At 40.6% G+C, this 17729-nt stretch overlaps 1 protein-coding gene across 3 annotated transcripts in view; it reads right to left on the reverse strand.

The window, feature by feature from the left end:
• Cttnbp2 (cortactin binding protein 2) overlaps positions 1–17729 on the reverse strand; it is a 150963-nt gene that overhangs the window by 59320 nt on the left and 73914 nt on the right. For 2 of the 3 annotated variants that reach the window (XM_060373970.1, XM_021659355.2), the window contains exons 4-8: positions 13807–15439; positions 8209–8412; positions 6208–6307; positions 4144–4294; positions 1082–1333 (exon numbers count right to left, since the gene is read on the reverse strand). In XM_060373970.1, the coding sequence (XP_060229953.1) occupies positions 1082–1333; positions 4144–4294; positions 6208–6307; positions 8209–8412; positions 13807–15439 (2340 nt within the window). Of the gene's footprint in view, positions 1–1081; positions 1334–4143; positions 4295–6207; positions 6308–8208; positions 8413–13806; positions 15440–17729 lie in introns of those variants that run through there. The other variant, XM_060373971.1, reaches the window with a different exon arrangement.

Below are 17729 nucleotides of genomic sequence, written 5' to 3' on the forward strand. Positions count from 1 at the left end.
CACATTCATGCAGAAGCACTGTACCCACGTTATCCTCAGCCCCAACCCTGAACATTTCCATCCACAATAATTCTCATTATTACCACTGTTCCCACCATCTTCCACCACTTAGTCTCTTCTCCCTGCTATCAATCCATTCAAAATCCCAAGCGGTCTAAATACTATTGCTAAATTAAATAATTTAGCTGGAGGACCGCTTACCGTATTTTTCTGGAACTTCCCACTGGCTGTATATTCACTGGTAACTTTATGCCAAGCCCCTTATCACACGTTGCTGAAGGCTCCCACACCAACAATGACACCCCTCCCTAGAGTCATTTTACTTCTGTTTGCTTATCTCAGTTGGGGCTGCTATCCACTTTCCCTCCGTTTTACCTTTTCCATTTACCTGAGTTGTTCTTTCAGAGGTCTACAGGAACCCAAATGATTTCGACCTCATTTAGAATGACCCATTCCTCAAGTGAATATACCTAAAGCCCCATTCTTTAAGATATACTCTCTTGTCTTCCACATCACAGAATGAGGTGCTGATCTGATGTCTGTCCCTCACCTGTCTCTTCATCCTACAAGTGTAACTTGTATACTTGCAGCTAGTCTAAGAGCCAAGAACAAATTTTCTCTGCAAACATTAGCATGCACAGTGCCCTGAGCTCAAGAGCTTCCTAGTGGCTTACTGGCATTATTGGTAAAGCCTACTGTTACTGATAGGAAGAGCACAAGAAAATAGCCTACATTCTGAGCCTCCTGCTAGACATCAGTATTTTAGCTTAGTGTGTGGCCTTGACTTACATTAATACTCATCTTTCCTTCCTAACACAGGTGAAATAAAGCATTGCAAAATTCTCTTGTATATCTTATTGAAAGACTTAAATTTAAAAAAAAACTGAAAATTTTATATTCTTGACCATAAATATCTTCTAGAGAGAAATGAATGTCAGTTTGTGCCAGCAGCTTACCGTCTTCTGCAATCGTGTTACTCCATTTCTAATTACATAGCCTAAACCCACCAGTCAATAACAGGTGACTATGTCACTCATCAAGTTCACAAGCGGGTGATGGGGCCAGCTGCTGGCAGACGTACCTTGAAGCCTTTGGAAGCAGCAATATGGGCAGCTGTCCAACCTTCTTTGTCAGCGTGGTTAATGAGGTCTGCAGGAACCACAGGCTTAGACGCACCTGTAGGGCTCACTCCTCCACTCCAGGCAGACAAGCCTGATTTAGGCTCTTGTGCACCTGAAGAGTGCCCATGATCTGGCATTCTATGGTACATCAGGAGCTTGAGGCTGTCCACGTTTCCAGTGTCCACAGCTGCGTGAATTGGTGTCCAGCCATCCTGAAAATGAATTGACCAGGGGTAAGGGTTGATAGCAATATTAATGGTGAGAACAGTGTTATTTTAAAAGTTCACCTATAAATTCTCTCGGTCATGAACCACTGCATCGGGGAATGGAGGCAGTCTACTCCTGAATATTCCTGATGAACTTAAGTTCTCTGTCTTTTATTGATGACACTTTACCCCACAACTGTGATTTACGTTTGCTGTTAAAAAATAGTTTTCACCTAACAGTTACCATCTGGATTGAGAAGATACTGCCTAGTCTCCTGAGTATTATGTTTGACCAACCAGAACCTCAATTTAATATTAAAAAATGGAATGAATTTTATCCTGATGAGATTTTAAAATTATATGCAATAATAATGGTATTAATAAATTAAGAATGCTGCTGCAAATTAGCTTTACTGCAGGAGCAGTGGCCTAACTCAAGCGATCTGAACATTTTATTGCCAACTATTCCAAAAGGAAAGATTCTAGGTAATAAAGAAAAGGTAGGCAAGAAGGAAAATCAAAGGCAAATAGTTGCACTGGCTGTCAATGGCCTGTGCTCAGTGACTGCTCACTGCAGAGGGATACCAATCAGTGTTTACATAGAAAATGTTCCAACTAATATCAGAGTCCATTTTCTAGAACGAACTGCACTGGGTCCCTTTGCCCATTTCCTTGGTTGCCTGAGAACTCAGGGCAGTGGTTGTCAGTTCTGCAGCTTCGGTACCCTTTGGGAATTTAGACACGCAGATCTTCAAGACTCTCTCCAGATAAAATGAATCTGATACTCTGGCGGGGGGAGGGGAGAGCCCACCAGCCTAGGCTATATGCTCAGCAAGTAAAAGCGATAAATTTGACAAGTGCTGTTCTAGGGGGAAATCTCTGTTCCCCTCAGTCTCTCACTCTGACACAGAAGTGAGTCTACCTACAACATAGGAACTCTTGTCTTTAAAGAGTCTGTCAAATAATTATTTGGGGGATTTATTTTTCTACTTTTATATTACAAGTTTAACATCATTTTTCATACAGAATCCCATATTGTTATATTAAATATATTTCAATCAGGTACAAAACCTCCTGGTTTTTATATGTGTTTTGAGAAAGGGTCTCACGGTGCAGCCCGAGCTGGCCAGGAACTTGATGTAGTCCTCTTGTCCCTGCCTCCAGAGTGCTGGAATTACAGACAGACAAGACCACAGCACTGAATTTAATATAATAATGTTAAGGCTAAGAAAATGAGCCAGTAAGTGGGAACCAGCTCAATATATGCTAAGTATTGTGGTCCTTTCCTAAAGATGACCCTTGAGGACCTTTACTCTTTTTCTGGATCCCATGCCAGTAAAGTTCAGTTGACCAAGACAAGTCCACACAGGCAGTTAACTAGAGCAGGGTATGGTCTGCTTTACAGTCAGGTGCAGCAGGTCCCTGCTTTCTTCTGCAGGGTAATGAACACCAACCTCATGTAGGCCACAGAGAATGAGGGCTGCTTACCTTCCTAACATACAAATTCCAAACAGACTTTCTAGAAAAAAACAAGACAAGACAAAATCCTTTTGACATTCTGCTTTCTCTTGCTACCTTGCCATTAAAAGGTATAAGACATATTTTTTCCTTGAGATGGCTTATTAATTACACAGTGTATTTCTTTGTTTCTAAACATTCTGTTCATCCTCCCTCCTGCAATTGAGTTCATGATAAAGGCAGCCCCTGTTCCCCTTACTAGGGTACCCACATGGAGACTGAGCTGTCAATCAGCTAGCTACATCTAAGCAAGTGGTCTAGGTCCTCTCCATGTATGGTCCTATTTTTTTTTTTTTTCTTAAAGGAGGTTCTGGAGAGATAATCAGAGGTTAAGAACACTGGCTATTTTAGAGGACCTGAGTTTGATTCTCAGCACCGACATAGCCCTTGTAACTCTAGTTCCAGGGGATTTGATCCCTTCTTCTGGACTCTACAGAAACCAAGCATGCAAGTGGTTTAGACATACCTACAGGCAAAACACCCATACATGAACAATAAGATTTTAAAAATTGAATAAAAATTTAAAATTGAATAAAAAGAATATGATGGTTTTGTTTTTAAGCTCTAACAATAACTTGCAATGGGAAATATTCATATCTGCCCATGTTATCTTTGATAATGTTAATACTTAATGATTGGCTCTTGTCAGAGAAATTATGTAGTAATATCAAAGACCTAAGAGTTGTATTTGTTCAATGGTTAAAGACTTATACTTTCACTGTCTTCTCTAATTATGAACTACTAAGGGTACCCAAATCCCCTTGTTTGTTTGTGTCTAACCTTGGAATTTGAATGGCTGATGAAAGTAAAATAAACAAGATTTTTAATTAGCAGTCGAGAGGCTCAAACAGAGGTTACTTTCCAATTCGCTATCCTTAAAGCAGAGGCATACCTAAAGAGTCTGTTTCCATGTGCAGTTGTCTTTTAGCATCTGGGGGAGACTAGCTTCAAAGCTACACCCCACCTTCCCTGTGGCCTCTGAATTCCTGGCGATGCACAGATCCCTCATGCAAAATACTGTAGCATTTACACAGAGCCTACACACAGCCTTCCACATACCTAAGTCCTCTCCATATTACTTACAATGTTGTCTACAGTGCTATGGAGCCAGATGTTAGAGTGCCCTGTTTGGGGAATAATGACAAAGAAAAAAAAGTCTACACATGTCATATATATGTATATGTATGCATATACATATATGTATTAGATATACATAAGACTATAATTTTTGAACTCATACAACTAGTTTTCAGACACAGCATGAATGACAAATGTCACCCTCCCAAGTGGGTACTTACTCTGGTTTTTATACTCCTGTCAGTGCCAGCTTCCAGCAGGAGTCTGATGCATTCTGTATTTCCATTTTTACAGGCCAGGTAGAGAGGTGTCTGTCCTCCAGCAGCAGCGTGATTAATGTCGGCATCATATGCAGTTAGTAATTCTATACATCTGCACATACAAGTATGATTAGTTGCACAAAAATGAGATATCACCTGTGGAATGCACTCTGATCAGATTCTAAATCTAGATGATATGCATGGGAAAGACTGCATATTGACATAATCAATTGTTTTATTTATATGAAATCAATCATCTAAACCTTATTTTGGTTGCTATCACTTTCTTAAGACTAAACACTTATTTAGTCTCAAAAATTTATGAAAACATAAGTTTGTGCTTATAAAAATGTTCAAACCTAGTTCATGATACTTCTAATTAACGCTTATAGGAATTGTCTTTGGAACAGGATTGATCAAGCTATTAGCTGAAATGGTACGATCGTACTTGGTATACATTTTATTTGCGATTCAAAATGGTTTTTGCCTCGAATAAAACAGTAGGCTGCTGAATCATTCCACGATTTTTTTTTTCACTCAGGAAAATGAGTATAAATAGCATAGACAGCCGGGCACCATGTGCCTCCTCCATAAAAAGGAGCAGGGGGCTGGGAAAGGGGCTGCCTTGGGAGAAAGATGGGAGAGGGTAGCTGGCTTCTGAGGACACAGGGCTACACAGAAATGCACTCAAAAAGAAAAGGAGGCGACACCAAGACTGTGACTTAGTGACCAGTTCAACGCAGAGACAGAATTCGAACAAAATGAAGGGTTTGGCTTCGGGGACTGGGGCTTTTTTCCTTTTTAATATTTGGCTTGCATGTGTTTTAAAATAAGTAACATGCCGACATATTTGTGTGGCATGTTCTTTAAATTCACTGATTCCTGAATTTCCACAGGGTTCCTCCCTCAAAAGCTATCTGTGCCTCTGTTCTGTGACAGTGACATCTTCTGAGCAGGGGCTTCGGATAACAGACGCCAGGTAACACAGAGGTGACAAAGGCTGAGGCACAGGCCTGGAAGAGAGATCTCTTTTGTAGGACACAGAATGTAACCGAAAGGGAGCAGCAAAAGCAGCACCTGGTTTCCAAAATGAAGCCAGGCTGATGAGATGATATTAGTCACACGACCTTGGGGGTGGGGTGGGTATTTAGAATATCATAGAATATACTTAGAATTAACAGCACTGATGGGAATTCTAAAAATCGTTATTTTAACAACTGTATAGTTTGAGCTGGGGAGATGACAGCTCAGCTGCTGAAGGCTAAGGCTCACAACCAAAATGCCATAGATTCTGTAGCTTGTTAAAGAACATTTCTCTCAGGACAGATGGATTTAAAGGTGGCAGCAGTATGTATACATTCTTCACGACCTGCCAGCTGGGCTCAGGCAGGACAGTGATTCACCTATACGCTACTGTAAAAATATAACTTCTAGTTTTGAAACGCAATCCCTGTATTTGCTGACTTTGGAGCTCCTTTAGAAATCGTTGTTAAAGTTATGTACCTATTAACACAGTTAATTAACAGGTTCTCTTTGTAGTTGCATTGCTTTTAGTGTGCAAAAGCCTTGCTTTGATTTTTCTCTTAACTGTGAATGGAGCAAGATGAGTACCTGGCAGTAACTATCAAAAAAACTTTCCAACAGGACAATAGGAGTAGTATAAATGATGTAATACTATTTTTTAATGTTAGCACTAACAAATGCTTTTACAGAAAAGAGAAAACAATGAAGCTCTCAGCATTCCTTCCTTAGCCACTGGTAGCTATCACTGACCTTTTCCAGAAGCAAGTTCACCGTCATATAGTTCAGAGATAGACACATAAAAGCTTCCTTCAAATGCAACACTTAACTATTAGTGCAAAGATCCAGGAGCCTGCATTGCATTTGAACACTCAACTATGTTTGATGGATTTGCCAATGAATGTTAAGTGCTCGTTTAAATACTTAGCAGGAGTGAAATCTGTGCAAAGTAAAAGGGGGGGGGGCAATTTCATAGGAAAAAGAAGAATGAAGAGCATCACTCACTCAAAATGTCCCTGAGCAGCTGCGGCACACAAGGGTGTGAAGCCATTTTTATCAGCAGCGTCGACTCGGGCTTCTGCATTCAGCAGCAATCGCACACAGTCTGTGGGTTTTTAGAAGAAAGCCGCTTTCACTTAGGGCATTAAGGAGCCAAGTTCCCCATAAGCTGTGGGGACAGTCTAAGGGCCAAGGTTCTCTTTGCCACAGAGCTCGCCTGATAGGTCTGTCCTGCGGGATGTGACATGCCTTGGACTTTCAATGGAAAGCCACTTCTTTCCTTGAAGACAGGATGTCTCCAAGGCCAACAGGACATGGTTTTAAAAAACATTTCGAAGAGAGTTGTTGGTGGGTAGAAAGGAAAACCATATACCAAATAAATAAATAAATAAAACAAAAATAAAATATTACTTGGTTAAATTCTGGGCCAGAGTTCCTCCAAAATAATGATTTGGGGCAGAGAACCAGACCCACTTACCAAATTGTATTTATATAGTTGCAGTCTTACTGCATGACTGATGCTAATTTAATCATCAAAGTGCTTCTGTGTGGGCCATCCTACACTTAGCTTCTGGAAGATCAAGGAAAGCCCACAGAAAGTCACCTGAGACACAAATATCTCTAACAGAGAAGTGTCATAAATAATACTGTATGATCTAAATTTAGTTTCTCTACAGTGAAGAAAATTGCCCCAGTGCTTCTGAATTCCAAAGTGCTTTAAAACTACTGGGTCTTCTGAGCTCTGGAGAGTACCGTGTCTATCTGAGCCAACCAGGAAGTAGTCCATGGCTCACATACACTATTAACTTAGGACTTGAGTCAAGAACATGCATCTCTTTTTCTGTATTACCACATGGTTTATTATTTTTAACTACATGACTTGCATTTAAAGATTAAAAAGAATTCTTAGTCTCTACTGACATATCATTTATAGTATTCCAGGTTCTCAATTCTCAAAAAATATCTAAAAATAAATTGTTACGATACTACTCTTCATAACCAGCACAACTTAACCTCAGTGTGGTACCCACTCAACACCTTAATCCCAACAGCCTGGATATAGCACATTTTGTGGCACATAACAAAAATACACTTTGCTACTAGATATATATTTTACATTAAGGAACTGCACAATTAGGTCCTTAAATATTCACAAGATTTTAAACCTCATGTAAAAAACAACAACAACAACAACAACAACAACAACAAAAAACAAAAAACAAACTTACCTGTTCCTCCTTTTAAAAGAGAATTGGGAGGACCCTGGGAAGATGTTTAATTCTCATTCAGAAGGGCAAGCAGAATAGACACCAAAAGCGACTGAAGAGAGGGACCAGGATGGGAGCCTTCCATAGAGAGCCTCTGAAAGACTCCACCCAGCAGGGTTTTGAAGCAGATGCTAAGACTTACAGCCACTTTTTGAGCAGACTGCAGGGAGTGTAATGGAAGAGTGGAGGTATAGAAGGACCCAGAGGGGACAGGAACTCCCAAGAAGACCAACAGAGCCAACAAATCAGGGTCCAGGGGGTACCTGTGGAGATTGATGCACCAACCAAGGGCCATGCATGGAGAGGACCTAGGCTCCCTGCTCAGATGTAGCTGATAGGCAGCTTAGTCTCCTTACTGGTCTCCTAGTAAGGAGACTAGGGGCAGTCTCTGATATGAACGCTGTTCCTTGGGGGTGAGGAGACCTTGCCAGGCTACAGAGGAAGAGGATGCAGCAGTCCTGGAAAGACTTGATAGTCTGGGGTCAGCTGGTAAGGGAGGAGGACTCCCTTTTACTGAGAAATAGGGAACAGGGATAGAGGGAAAGAGGGAGGGAGGGTGGAACCAGGAAGAGACAAGGGAGGGGGCTCTGATCAGGCTATAAAGTGAATAAATTATAAGAAAAAAAGAAAAATGAAATCCTGGTGGACCTTTTGCTCACAACAATGATTTAAATCACCTATGGTCCTCCATTCCTTTGCAAGTGCAGTAAGGTAACTTTTTTGTTTTTGTTTTTTTTACCTGTATGTCCATTCTTAGCAGCAGAATACAAGGCAGAATGGCCATCTTCACAGGAGTAATTTATGTCCAGTCCTTCTTCATTAAGCAGCATTGATAATAAAGTGACATTTCCCTGGGCAGCAGCTTGCTGAAGAAGGGTGGGCCTGCCAGCCAGGGGGGCAGGACCACCACTCATTAGCAAAGGGGTTAGGGAGGGTGACCAGCCTGTAGGTTAAAGTGACCCTAGTTAGAGAGCAGGAAGGACAAGAGACAGCTACTACCATTCCTGTTTGAATCGCACACACGGAGGCATGAACATGTATCCCTAGAAGATTACATGGTTTCTAACATGATCAGTCTGTTAACGCTGTCTTAGCACAAACCCATACCATTATTTTCAGGCTTTATATCTGCTGCTAAACAAATTGACATTTATGGTGAGGAGTTATTTTTAGTTGTCAGTCTGGCACAAGAGAAGAGTTAAAGAAATGATTGGTTTTAGGAAACCCAGATGGCTATCACACTCTACAAACTTAAATTTCTATCTGGAATTCAAAAGCATTTTGAATTTTAAGATTACGTAAAGGTTATCTTAATTTCAATACTGATATGGAAATGTAAATAAAGTAGGCGTAAGACAGCACCATAGTTGGAAAGAGTTTCTTCAACAATGTTTCTAAGATATTTGTTTTACATAAACTAGGAAGTGGGCCTTACTCTATTAAGGAGCCTATGTTCCTTGAATTTCCGTATTTTGGAAACAAACAACAGGTGTTAAAAGCTAAGAGAACTACAACATGTATATTTGGCTGTATTATATGACAGCACATGGTACAGTAACAGTTTTTTAAAACTACCATCTCTCACCATCTTCAAAGCAGGACTAATGGACTTTTCTAATTGGCCAACAACACAGGATACCCTACCATACAGCCTTAACACAAATGGTAAGAGTTATCATGGTTAGATAGTTCTCATCAGTATTTAGCAGCTTTAGAAGAGAATCTGTTAAAAGTGTGAAGTCGGCTGCATATAGCCTGGAAAATTTTCTGAATCCTTCCTTGATCAAAAGGCTGTAAAAACAGTAAAGTACAAATGTTTATTTAATTGCAATTGTATCTTTTCAGCTGAAATACAATGAGTGAGCTCCAATACTTTGAAGCAGCGCTGCACATAGGTGCACAGATACATTCCCTGGGTATATGTAACATCCCTTCAGCAAGACGGAAGGAGAGATGCTTCCCTTTCTCTGTACTGAAGTATCAGTTACACTAATAAGAACACACTATTCAGTTCTTCTGATTAAATGTCAAGGTTTTGCCCTTAAATTCTTTCAGGATATATTTTAAAAGTACATATAAAAAAAGCTTCTCAGAATATTTTAAAATTCCTTATAAAAAAAAAATCAAAGAGAGGACAGTTATGCACATGAAACTACACTGAATAGTAAGATCTCAAAATTATATCTTTATAACCAATTATTTGAATCCATGGATAATTTATATCATATCAGGTCAGCAATGACAGACTAAATTAAAATCTTTTTAAAACTGAACATTTCTCGAGTCGTAAAAACATTTCCCCATGTATATTGCTTAGGTCTTCGTAGAAAAGTAATATTTTTACTTCATACTTACAAGAAGGCTCCTCTCTGGTACATTTTACCTTTTGTATTTTCTTAAAAACAAACAAACAAAAAAAAACAGGCCCACAAAAATTAAATCAGTACTTATTAGAAATGGATGATAGACAGAAAATTATAAACACCAAGGTGGGACACCTTGACTGTAAAACAAACACAGGCAACAGGAAGGCATCACACTACTGTCCCCAGCAGATCAGGGGACAGGGGCTGCTTCATGCTTTCAACACAGGCACACACACGCATGCACGCACATACACGCACACAAGCACTCGCACTCATTCTTTCCTCTCTCTTTAGATCTCATTCAAGGAATCTTGGTTCTTGATATTCTTCCATGAATACCAATGTGTACATACTAAAGTATGCTTTCACTTTTCCTTTAAAAAAAAAACACTACAGTTTTAAGGCTTTACGGGAGACAATACAAATACATGCTTCCAAATGTTTTACATGAAAATAATAAATTATGTATATAATTTTCTGGAAGACCTCACTGATGTGAAAGGTAAAATGGCTTATTAAAAAATGTTCTTAATCTTTAGATAGTGACTCCTCATCATCGTCAAAAGAAATGGTATCAGTCTCCTTAGAGGCCTGAAAAAAGTTTCTAAATCTTCACAAAAGAAAAATATTTCATACATATTTTAAACTTTAAACTCTTAACTTTTAAACAAATGTTATATTTTTACTATCATTTCCATTTTTCCCTAGCATAATTTATTTTAATAAATCCCCTTACAAATATGGGGAAAATAACATAAATACCTCATCACCACACTAGTATTCATCTGAAATTCCCAACAATGAGAGAAATGGTAATATCTGGTTAACTGGATTAGTAGTGACAGAACAGACCTACTCTATGGCTGTTAGAAAGTCATTCAGCTGCACAGCATCATAGGCATCATCAGCAAAGGTGAGGGGTTTGCATAGCAGGCCACGAAACAGTGGGGTCATGCAATGACAGAGGAAGAGGAGCTGAGAACAGCTTCTGGCACCAGCTTCAGAGGGTAGAGAGGGTTAAGGTCACAGCCCAGACCATCTTTATTTTCTGATTTAGCCTTCAAGCCAAATATACTCCAGTAGACTTGAGTAAAAAAGGAAGGAAAAAAACGTCTGAATCAAATGAAATAAAGTTTGTAAAATAAGTAATAATAACAAAAAAAAAACAACCAAAAAAAAAAAGAAACAAAAATGTGCAAGTGTTTGGGGAATCAGTTGCCTAGAGTGATGCCTCCTTTAAGCTTCTTCATCTAACCACTGGAATATATACGCTCATTTGACAAGTTCAGGGAGAGTAAGAATCTCTAGTTCATATAGAATTTAAAACTTATTTTTAAACGTTCATGGTTTGCCATGAAGTTGCCTCTGGTTAGTGTAATTTACAATGCAATCCATTTAAAATGAAGCTTCTGTCATTCCAGCTTTCTTCTGGGATTTCACATCACTGCTCTTTACAGAAGGCGGCAGGGGCACGGAGGCTCTCAAGGGGAAAATCCTGGGATCCAGGGCAAGGAGAAATAAATAGTCTCATTCCTGAGGAGAAGTTAGAACAACCTTCATTTGGGAAATATTCTTAATTTTGGGTTTAAGAGTTTTAAGTTTTAGGTTTAAATTTTAGATGGCAAAGCTAATAAGCTTATAAATAATTTCTTCCCAGGATTACAACTACAAAGGGGCAGAAATTAACTAATTTTGCCATTTGAAACTCAGTTCAATGGTTGCTCATGTGATCACAAAAATGGGAACAGATACCCGTTAGGCATCTGGCAGATATACTCTGTCCCTGGGTCTTCTTCCGAGCAACTACAATGGCATGAGGGGAAAGTTAATGACTGTCTATGGGCTTATCATCTGTAGAGGGATAAGCTAGCCTAGGCACAGCCAGGTTAAGGAGCAGGATGTAGGGATCTCTGGTGCTTCCTAGCTGAAATGGGGGTGGTGGCAAAGATGGCATATGCTCAGTAGTGGGGCACTCCCCTAGCATTCATAAGGCCCTGGATTTGAACCCCTGCACCACCAAAATAATCTTCAAAAAAGAAGAACTGGAACAAAGTAAATGCAATGCAGGGAAAATACAGTCTAATTTGAAAGCCTAAGAAGGCCTACCCTTGTAGTTGAATTCTATAATTATACAAGCACAGCTTTTTACCTGCAGAGCACATCAGAAGGTGCCTACTAACCACCTGCTAAGGGACTAAAACCTACGTTGCCACCCATCTACCCTAAAGAGGCACACCTTATAATAAAAGCACACGGAAGCCTGTCACTCCACCAGATGTCATCCTGTAGTTCTGAGAACACGAGGGCCAAACCACAAAATTAGAAAACAGAAAACAAGGAACTGACTTTACATATCTTTAATGGCTGCTGTTTCATCAAAATCTCCATTAAATTCTCTTTGGCACCTCAAGTATAAGCAAAGGGTGTTTTCTATTTTTAGAGTCCTGGCTTTTTTATCCAGAAGTCCACTGAATACAAAATAGGTTGTTTGGGCGAATATTTAACAGATAAGTTAACTTAGAATCCAGTGGAAAGAATGCTCTGCAATCACACAAGCTGGTTTTGAAGCTTCTCTCTTGGTAACTGAAGGGCGGCTACAGCTGGACTTGTGATCAGTGCCTACCAAGGCAGCAGCTGGAAGAGCCGCAAGGTATCAAAGAAGAGATGGATTTGTCCTTAAAAAACAAAACCAGCTGACAATGTTCATATGCCTTGGGAAGTGTTGCCTGCCATGCAGTCTTGCAGTCTACAGTTACGTCAGAGCACTGTCATGGCTCCAAATGACTTTGGAGCGAATGCTTTCCAGTAGCCTGCAGTCTTAAGGTCCAAAGCTGTTTCTAATTCTCGGTTTTGCCCCTCAAAATGAAATTCTTCCCCAAAGATAATTTTAAATGGGAATGGCTTGTATTCAGAGGCATCCAATCTGGCAATACGAGGCACTGACCTCCTCTGGGGGCCAGTACATATACTGCTACACGCTTTAAGTTTTAAACGTGATGCTATTGAAATTTTCCCTTTATTTTTAAAATCCCTTCTCTTTAGAACCAATAGGATCTACCAATCCCTAATGTCTGATGACAGCATAGACTGCTTCAGAGTACTAATAAAGCCTTGACACCAAGCATGGATCTACTTTACCCATGCCAATAAAATAAAAAATAAAAATGAAAAGCAATGCTTCCATAACCATATACAACAACAACAGAAACAACAACAAATCTAGTCCTCTGTGAAACTCTCAGACTTGGCAACTTCATAATACACTATGGCCCATGTAGGGTGGAAGCCATCAGTGCTTAACTGTTGGAAGGCAATCTTATCAAAGAGGATACATGCTATTCACCATAAACTAAACTTATAACAGAAATTTATAAATACTCATGGTCCTTTGTTAAGGATAAGAAAGGGACATTGATACCAAATTGATATAAACCTCCAGAATCTAGTAATTACAGAGTAAACCCCATCAACCTGCTAATCCAGAGTGCTATGAACAGTGACTTGGAAGAATTTTTCCTACAGTATCCTAGAAGAAACAAACTGAATGCACACTGAGGATGATCCATTAAAACTGAGGTCTTGTGAGATAAATATTTAATAGGTAGGGATACTCTTTCCTCCCTGGAAATGTTTGTTTTTCTAAGTTAATGTGTTTTTTTTTTTTTTTTTGTGTGTGTGTGTGTGTGTGTACTTCAGCCACTATTTTGGGGTTATTTTCAAGAAAAGCACTTAGCAAGATAAGACCACAATTCATAGAGAAAGATGAATCACCATCACCCCAGAGCCTTATAGAAAATTATGAAAAATAAGAAGAGGAAAAAGAAAAAGAAAATGAAAAAAAGAGGAAAGAAATGGGAGAATTGGGAATTCTGTATTAAAAATATTCAAGATAATGTGAAAGAAATTAACACAGGTGAACGAATAGGCCACATTCTTAAAAAAATAAAAGTAGAAGACTTTAATCCCTTTACCTGATGCTGTTACCAAGAGGCTGTCTGAGGCACCGGGGCTACGGGATGAGGCACTAACAGGGTTTATGGAAGAGCAAAAGGCAACGGTGGTGGGAATGACAAGGGAGCTTTCTGAACATGCGGGTTGGTTCAGTCCAGGAGTTTCAGCAGGCCAGGCACCCACCTGAGACGTGGCCAGGGCCGAAACGGGACAGCCTGCCGGTGCCACAGTTAAATCTATGGATGGTTTTGGTGGCAGTTGAGGGGAGGATGACTTAGGGACGTTCTCCTCATTTACTACCTTGGTCCCTTGTGGCAAAGTAGAGGGAGGTGAAGCCACATTTTTGTTATCAACCTTGGCCCCTGCATTGGAGGCCCTCAGTTGGGGGTGTGGTGGAGAAGGAGTTTGGGAGAGCCCTGGCTTTTTGGGAGGGATAGGAGGAGGATTTCCTCTGTCAACTCTTGTTGCCCCAGGAGTCTTTAAACCGGTTCTACCGACTGGAGGGCAGGTGCCAGCGTCCCCTCCTGGAGATGCTCCAAGCCTTGACGCAGCAGCTGCTTGAGGGCTGGTAAATCTTGACAGTGCTTGGGTCACAGTATTCCGAGCTAGCTGCTTGGCCACTAGGTTGTCACGACTCGTAGGAGAGACATCTCTCGAGGGAGGACTCTGAGTGGTATTTCCATTCTGGTCTGGGTCATTTGCATTGCCCTGAAATCTAAATCTAGCTGCTTGGATTCGTGGGTTGAGACCCGGATGCAAAGGTGTGTTGCCACACGGGGAATGTAAACCGTGCACAGGGGGAGCTTGTGAGTGGTTCTGGGGAGCTGTGCCCGGCGTCTGAGGAGCGGCAGGGGCAGTGCTGCTAGGGGTTGAGGGTGTGCTATTTGACAGATCAGGGACAGAACCTGTGCTTGGTCCATTTTCCTCAATTCTATTTGCACTCGAAGGTGGGGCGGTAGGTAGGGAGGCACCCAAGTCACTGTGGGAAGCCTGTCTGTCAATGCCTGGTCTATTCAGGAGGGCACTGGGTCCCACATTCCCTTTTGTGTTTGCTGGAGCTAGGGGGCTCCCTGTGGAAGGCTTTATGGGTACAGTCAAGGGCAATTTCTTCACAGGGTCAATGCCTTCTGTCACTGCATCTGTCTGGCAAGCAACAGACTTTGTCATGGGCCCTTCTGTCGCCACAGATATGGAAGCCAAGCGCCTATCTTTTGCCTTCCTCGGGAGGGAGAGGCCTGGCTTGCCATCATTTCCCTTTTTCATCTGCTCCATCATTTTCTTCATCTTGTCTACCTCCTCTTTGAGGTCAGCAGTGTGGGCTTCTTCTCGGTTCAGCTTGGCACACAGCTGTTCCCGTTCCGTATCAAACTCAGAGCGCTGTTTCTCCAGCTGGGCCTCCATGCTGGTGCTTCGTTGTCTCTCGGCTGAGAGCTGGTCTTCTAACTCACTGGTCTTTTTCTTCTCCTCCTCCAGTTTTACCATGATTTCCTCAAGCTTCTGGGCCTCCTCTACGACTTTCCCCGAGAGCTGTTTGCACTCCTTCACAAGCATTAGCACCACGTGCTTGTTCTTGCCCCTCTCCTCCTCTAGGTGGGCAGCCAGCTTCTTGTGCTCCTGTTCGAGGGCCTGGAGCTGAAGCTTTTCCATCTCCAACTGCAAGATATTCAAAGGAAAGCCTGGATTAACAGACAGAATATTCTGAATATTCTTTGTATCTCAAAAGGGCTTTTTATTAATTTCTGAACAATGGCATGATTGGAGTTACCAAAAGTGCCACAGTTTGTTATGATTTTTTTTTTTAACAGGATGATATTTAAAAACTCATTAAAATGAGAAAACTGCCGAATGGCTTTCTGAAAAATATTTACACTGTAAGACGAAGGAATTGTTTTAATCTATTCAATTTAACTACAGTGCAAGAGAATAGTAGCATGCGTAAAGTCACCGTGCAGAGTTCGGAAAGGACTGTTTTGATGAGTACAGATCAGTGAGAGAACTGCTGCTATTTAAGAGAGGTCAGTGTCTGGAGATCATTAACTGACCTTTGAGACACACAATCATGATTTAAATTCCAAGCCCCATGTTTGCTCATGGCATTACATAGCTAACTTACTTATCCTCTTGAATGCATCTTTTTATGGGCTGGAAGTCATAGGAAATAACATGTAAAGAAATGTTCAGAATAAAACTAAAAAGATCTAACAGATTATTTTGTTAGAACTACCATCAATGCTAGTTAACCCAAAGCCTCAGCTTGTCTTTAACTTGGAACCTGCTTTCCAATTTAGCTACTTTGGTCCACCCACCTCAGCTGTCCAAACAAAGAATATTCATCCTGTGAGCCACAGCAGGCTTCATGGCTCAGAGAGGTTAAAGCAGTTAGCTTTTTAGAGATGAAGAAAGGGCATTTTATCTCCTCCAGTTATCAAAAACAAACACCTGGACAAAACTTCCTGTATTTTGTATTCGCTGATATTGTGGGGTTTACCGATTAAAGATCTGTGGTAATCCTGCATCAAGCAATATTATTATGGCAGTCATTTCTCCTCCCCAAGTAGCTCCAATAATAACAATCTGAGGTTGTGTACAGTGTTTTTAGACACAATGCAACTTGTAGTCTGTATCACAGCATAAAAAGACTTGTGTTCTTTAAGAAATCAAAAAGATTTCTGTTACTTCAATATTGTCTATAGGTTAGTGGTTTAGACACAGATTTTTAATATATTCTCAATAAAGTCAATACTTGCTCGAGTCAAATTTTAGCCATCTAAAGCAGAGGAAGGCAACATTTTAAAGACTGACAGCTGTAGTCAGCCGTACTGTGGCCCTACTGAGAGTATCTACTTCTCTTACAGTGTCATGAGACCAAAAGAAGAAAATGGCTTACTGCTCAACCAGAAGTCACAGGTATTATTTATTTTTGTTGTTTGGGATATGTGGGGTGTCTGTGTGTGTGTGCATGTGTGTACATGTTTACATGGGTATATGCATGTATTTTTTGAGACAGTCACCCATTAAACACAGAGCGCACTGATTTGGCCATACTGACTTTCACTAACCAGCTAACTCCATGGCAACTGAAGCGATGCTCTGAGTAGTGTCATAAGATGCTCACTTGGGGCTTGGCTTGCTCCCCTGAAGTCAGCTCTTCTCCTGGGACTGTGTATCCTGACCATGCTGGTTCTTTGCCATGGACCACCATATCTTATTCATCTCCTTCTTAGTGCTGGGGTTAAAGACATATGCTGCCAGGACAGTCTTTCCCGTGGGTGCTGTGAACTGAACTCAGTTCCTCGTGCTTCCCCAAAACTTTCCTGAACCCCATCCCCAGCGTGAAGTTTCACTACTGACACTGAAGTGCTTTGTGCATTGAAAAGCAGTTCCCGGATAGTCCTGAGAAATGGGTCTCCAACTGACGATTAACAATACAGTTAATTCTGAAGAATAATGACTTTCTAATATAGATGGTATAGACCTGCTAACTTCAACTACTGAAGAGGCAGGAGCAGCTTAAGTTCAAGGTCTGACAGGTCAGCTTAGACAGACCCAGTTTCAAAATGTAAGGCTATATGTTTTGAGAGGTTATATCAGTGGTAGAGCATTGTGCAAGGACCCAAGTTTATATTCCTAACTATCCCCAGAAAAAAAAACAAAAAAAAAAAAAAACAAAAACAAAAACCAAAGAAACAAACAAAACCCAGCATGTTCTATGGTGCTGTGCAAAATGTTGAAAGCACCATTTTAAGTAGCATTGGTCCCAAATGAGGAACAGTAGTGTTGTGTATAGTACATTTACAAAGGGTGTGTCTCAGAAAATTTGAGTCATTGGCTAACGCATATTTAAATCATGTGAAATGCACAAAATAATAGGTTGCCATTAGAAGACACAAAGAACTATTAAGGGAATATAGATAATGGGCCTGGTGGCACACAGTTATAATCT

Source organism: Meriones unguiculatus, chromosome 21 (genome assembly GCF_030254825.1).
Source record: "Meriones unguiculatus strain TT.TT164.6M chromosome 21, Bangor_MerUng_6.1, whole genome shotgun sequence".
Classification (NCBI taxonomy): Eukaryota; Metazoa; Chordata; class Mammalia; order Rodentia; family Muridae; genus Meriones; species Meriones unguiculatus.